A 6,000-nucleotide genomic window follows, 5' to 3' on the forward strand; every position below is an offset into this window, starting at 1 on the left:
TTAATGTTTTGAGGTTATTTTTTAGATTAAAAAATAAGTTTATAAAACTATTATATAACGCATCATATTGACAAAAATGGATACAAGTTAAGTTAGGAAGTTTTGACTTCTTTTCAGCAATTATATGTATCACATTAAAATCAAAATAAACCTTGGATCCGTGTGGCCTACTTTGTTGGCTGCTAATTCATAATTAGCCTTGGATCATCTACCACGTTAAGCAATCCTAAGTTTATCTTCTTGATAACTCTCATGTCACTTCATTTAGAAAATTGACATAACTGTCCTAACATTTATAATACTGTGAAGGTGAGGGGGCGATACATAGTGATAAAGACTTACTAAGTCTTCTACTATAGATTAATTTAAATATTAATATTAAAAATTTAATAAGTATATATTTTTAAAAAATAAAATATAAATATGATTTAATTTTAAGAGTTTAATTTTATTACTTTTTAATTATTATATATTAATTTAAATAATTTTTAATAAATTTATAAATATTTTTAGTGTTAAGATAATGATAAATTTTTTTTTCTACAATAATTTTTTTTTAAATAAACCTAAATAACTTTTACATTTTATATTGATTATTTGTATAACTATCAATAAATAAATCTAATATATTGTTAAGAATATATATTATAAAAGTATATTAATATAATTAAATAATCATACAATATATAATAATTATATTTAGCAACCACTTTCTTATTTTCTATTTATTTTAAACTTTTTATATAATCGAATGATTATGTTTATCTATGACGATGTTAATCAATTAATATTTAGTTAATATTTAGTTAATATTTAGTTAATTTGAAGATTTATGAGAATTATTTTCAGTTTTTTTTTTCTATTGATCTATTATTACTTGTTGAAGAATATTGAAAATACTATAAATTAAATTTTGTGCTGAAAAATTATGTTATGAATAAAAAAAAAGGAGGACTTAGTTAGATTTCACAAATTTATCTTTAGCACCATTAGATAAAATGCACTAAGATCTTCATCAAGCAAATTATAAGAAAAAAAGAATATCTCAAAAAATTATTATTAATATTATTTCTACATACACTATTACATACAAATATAAAAATTTAAATATTTTATTAGATGGTTTTATGATGTCATGCTTTTCATTAGATTTTAATAAATAGTCATGTTAATGTCATATTTTTTAAATAATAATAAGTGAGTAATATAAATAATAAGAAGCCAAGTAAAAGAATGAGAGGATATTAATATAGGACTTTGAAGACTACGTGGAACAGTCGAAGCTCATAAATTTAAAGAGAAAAAATGGAAAGAAAAGAAAGATGAAAGTTTTTATATCTAAAAGGCAAAGACCATTTCTTCAGGAAAAAAGTAAAAAGTAAAAACCATTATCATAATTTGTTTTATAATTTTCATCTCTTATTTACAGGTGTTATTGTGATACAAAATCGTTTTAAAGCCATGAATGTAATTTTATAAAAGATTTAAGCTTAAAAGGAAATGTTTGCGAGTTTTTGGAGATAAAAATATTATTAACTTACTAACTCTTTTTCTTTTTCAATAAGCTATAAAAGTTTTCGTGTAGGTTTACTATAACTTTAAAATTAGGTAGAATTTATATACAATACGTAAAATTTATAAAATACTTGAACTGTATTTTAATTAAAATTAAATATTAGATAAATTAAGTAAATTCGAGTTAATATAATTTAATTAGGGGACTAATATTATAATTACTTCTTCTTCATAATAATAATAATAATAATATACATTAACCTAATATTAATAGGAATAAAATTAATTTGATTCTAAGAATAAGAATAAGAGTACAAAGAGATAAAATCCTTCAAGAAAAGGTAATGAACAACCCAAAAAACCAAGAAACTGTGATTATTCAAAATTGTGCAAGTAAGCACTAATAATAATCAATATAAGGGTAAGCCTCACAACTTAAATTTCATCCAATATTAATCCCTTCTCTCCATATTTAAAAAATAAAAAGAAACTTGAAAATAAAAATGAAAGACTACAAATAGTTTCAACAGAAAAGCTTAATTCTGTGATGAGACATGAAAAGTCTTATTAACAAACACCATTCATTTTCTTCTTTTCCATGACAAACTTCTTCCAAACCATAGTCACTTCCCTTTGGGTCTCTAACGCAGTTTTCTTGACGACGACATTGTTATCATCATCTCCGCAAATGGAAACCTTACTCAGAAGTTTAGACGGTAAAGAATCAAGCTCATGCAACACTTTCTGGACGTCATTGAGAAGGCGTTCTGCTAGGGTGCGAGAGAAGTCTTCCCTTATCACCACCCGCAGCACGGTAACGTGTTGGGCATCTGGGGGCATGGTGTAGGCTGGAATGATCCAGCCATACCGCCTCAGTAAATCAGTAAGCTCGAACTCATTGTGTTGGCTGTTGTCTTTCAGAGAAAATGCTACCAGTGGTACCCCAATATCTTTTGACACGATGTTGAAACGTCCTGTCTGCTCCAATCCTTCTTTCAGGACTAGCATGTTGTCTCTACAGTTCTCCATTACGTTTTTGTATCCCTAAGAAATTACATTAATAGAGTATCCTATAGTTAGCGAATAGGTAAAGTGTAGAGTCCACTAATATGCTTGATCTGGGTCTAACCAATATCAAATGGACCTAATATCAGAACTAGCCACTTAGTTGGTTGGATCTTAACCATTATAAATTACTTATATTTCTTATTTTTCACCAGTATCTAGCAATATGTATATAATGTTGGACCTACCTCAAAACCCAAACGGATTAGTTGATAGTACTGAGCAATGACTTGACTAGAACCTGCAAAAGTACCAAGTGAGTTTTGAAAATTAATGGTTTTCTCAGTAGGTACTAACATTCTGATATTGATGGGAGTAACTGCTTTAGCTGAGCATACCTTTGGAGAAATTGAGGGTGAAAGTAGGCTGATCAGCTCCAAGATAATTAATATGGAAGATGAGCTCTTCAGGCAAGTCTTCTTTGCTCCTCCAAATGATCCAACCAATCCCAGCATAAACAAGTCCATATTTATGGCCACTAACATTAATGCTCTTCACTAATGGCAATCTAAAATCCCACTCAAGCTCTGGGTAAAGAAAAGGTGCAATAAACCCACCACTTGCTGCATCCACATGAATTGGAGTATTCCATCTGCACAACAGAATTGCATTAAATCATTAGACTCACATTGAAATTCTTACACATTGTAAAGATGTGTGGTCACAAGTACGTGCGGGGGCGCACATACACAGATATATGCAGAAAGAGAAAGAGTACCCAGTTTTCTTGTTCTTCTCAACCAAAAGATCATTCAAGAGCTTGACATCTTCAAATTCTCCATTTAAAGTAGAGCCAAGAATAGCAGCTACGCAGATTGTGTTTTCATCAACCATTTCCACTGCCTTTTCAGGGTCCATTACATAATAGTTCTCCCTTAGCTTCACCTCTTTCAGCTCCACCTCAAAGTACCTTGCAAATTTCTCCCAGCAGACCTTCATATAAAGGAAAATTATATATTAGGTTTTTCCTTTTACTTTCTCTTTTTTTTTTTGAAGATTAAGGAAAAGGAGGAATACTAACTTTAACCTTACTTTTAATGGTCTTTCTACATAAGAATTTAATTGCCATTTTTGTAACCATTAGGTTTTCAGACTATCAATTTCAGAAAGTAAGGACATGGAGTTCCAAATGAATATACGTGCCCCTATCTTTTCTTTTCATTTTTTCCCTATTAAAGTTTATGGTCATAATTTTTCAGGGTCATCAAGAAGAAACTTGAAAACATATCTTAGGCATTGCCTCAATACAAGTTCGAGACATATATAGATGCAAGTGGATAATACAAATTAAGGCCTAACACTAAGTGACAATATTCATACCTGAACATTGGCACCGGTTACAATGTTGGGACTATCATAAGGCTTTCCCTCGGCTTTTCTCCTGTTCTGCCACTTTCTCTTAAATGCTAATCCAGCAAGCATTATTGCCTCTGAAGATCCAACAGTCCCTACTCCAACTGCAGTCTCTGAGTCTCCAAGTGGTGCGTTAAAAAGATGTGCTATCATGTTGACACATCGATTCTGTACGTGCAGAAATTCACAATACAAGCTTCACTACCCAACGATACTTAACTAGCATCTTAACCATTATAAGGTAAAACTATAAAGTGAGACTCTCTAATATTAGACGTCAGGATTCAAATTTTATTAAAAGAATCCCTTCCCAAATACTAGAAAAGCAGAACACCAAGAAAAAGATACTTTAATTGAAAGTAGAGCTTATGGATTCAAAATGCAACAGGGACTTGCCTCCACCGTCTTCTGAACTTTTCATATATATTTTTCTCCTATTTGCTCTTATATGTATATTTGTGAAAAGATTAGCCTCCATTCAACATACATCCAATCTCCTCTTTTAATAGACATCAGGATCATCTATATTATGCAGGATTTCCACCTCTTATTTTTTAATTCTTTTATTAGTATTTAAAAAAGAAAATCCAGAATTTGTTTCCATGACATGAATCTTCCGATTAGTTCGTCAAGAATCACCCTCTTCATTTACCCTTCATATCATGCATGAAATCTTAATAATTGCATTTAAATAGAATTTAGAAGTAAAGATTTGCCTGCAATTCAGTGGTGACAGGATACTCATCCATGTCAACATAGTTCTTATTGACGGAAGACATGATAAGCTTATCGCACTCAGGCTCCATCCATGTAGTAACAAAGGATGCCAGGTTAAGCCTTGGATTTCCATCCAACATTAGCTCGTCATTAATGATTTGGTAAGCTGCCTCTTTAGGAATGGAATTTTGTGGCATCTTGAACCTGAAAAGAATCACATTAATTTCACTTATAACCAACTTCTAATTGGGTTAGTTTAACTTGTATAAATGCATGTTTTTACAAAGAGAGTTATGAATTCAACACATCATTTCCCTAATTATAAAAGACAAGCTAATTATGCCAATCAAACTTGGCCTGAAATTGAGATGATCAAATTCAGGAATTGCACACACTCTTATATTTGCATGTTTATTGTCTATAATTTGCATGTCATGAAATCGTAAAAAGTATAATGGATTTGGAGCATTAGTTATATAGTTTTTGTTCATTGGCAACAGGGTGATTTTCACAATCTACAAACCTGTAAACTTTTCAGTTCGAACTTCCGTTTTGAGCCCAACCAAAGAAAAAAAAGGATGATTGGATATGTCTCTTACCATTCTTTTTCTGCAATAAAAAAAAAAATGGAAATGCATGCAAGAAATAACCTGGGAAGACAAGTTCGGACATATCGAGAGGCGAATGTAGAATGAATAGAGACATCTGTGTCTAAACCAGCCTTAGAGAGAGCCATGGTGTGTGTGGGGGGGTCTGGATGTGTGAGAGGAAGTGAAGAAAAATAGGATAAATTATATGAGGAAAGCCAGAATTGGTAACCAGGTAGCTTTTGGAGTGTTTATTAGTTATTGGAGGGTGATAGTTTCCTAATGAATCGCAATTTTTTTTGCTTTAAGTGTAAGTGATAACCACTGATATCGGTTCGTTGGATCAGTTCTTGTGCCCACTTTGCATGCAACAATTCTCGGGTCATAGTCTTATTGAATTGTTTTTCATTTTCAATTTTCTTTTTATTTAACTTCAGTTTGTGGTTAATTTTTGTCTATCCTTGCTAATAGGCGTAGCCCCAAATGTTTATTTAATTTACATATTAAATTAATATATATATATAATCATTTTGAATTACTAATTCTATAAGAAAAGGTTAAAAGTTTTTAACGACCGATTTTTAATTTTTAATGATAAAATTTTCTCTCATATTTTCTTATAGTTATTGACTTTAGCATTGGAAGTCTTGCAGGACATTAGGTCCAAGCTCACCCATGGTGAGCTCTTCTCACTTGCATTCGAGTTACTCTCTCTATCCAATTTGATAGGTATTTTTCGAGTTACTTTCTCTATCCAATTTTG

The 6,000-nt window shown here is 30.8% G+C and overlaps 1 protein-coding gene across 1 annotated transcript; it reads right to left on the minus strand.

Annotated features, from left to right (window-relative positions):
• Positions 1 to 1,860: 1,860 nt before the first annotated feature.
• On the minus strand, positions 1,861 to 5,496 carry LOC8258740 (glutamate decarboxylase 1). Its single transcript, XM_015724945.2, has 7 exons — positions 5,301 to 5,496; positions 4,650 to 4,854; positions 3,901 to 4,101; positions 3,299 to 3,513; positions 2,919 to 3,172; positions 2,769 to 2,821; positions 1,861 to 2,559 (listed from the first exon to the last, which is right to left on the minus strand). Exons 1-7 carry the CDS (start codon positions 5,384 to 5,386, stop codon positions 2,083 to 2,085), a joined length of 1,491 nt encoding a protein of 496 aa, XP_015580431.1. The 5' UTR covers positions 5,387 to 5,496; the 3' UTR covers positions 1,861 to 2,082.
• Positions 5,497 to 6,000: the final 504 nt, after the last annotated feature.

This window comes from Ricinus communis, chromosome 5, assembly GCF_019578655.1.
Source record: "Ricinus communis isolate WT05 ecotype wild-type chromosome 5, ASM1957865v1, whole genome shotgun sequence".
NCBI lineage: Eukaryota > Viridiplantae > Streptophyta > Magnoliopsida > Malpighiales > Euphorbiaceae > Ricinus > Ricinus communis.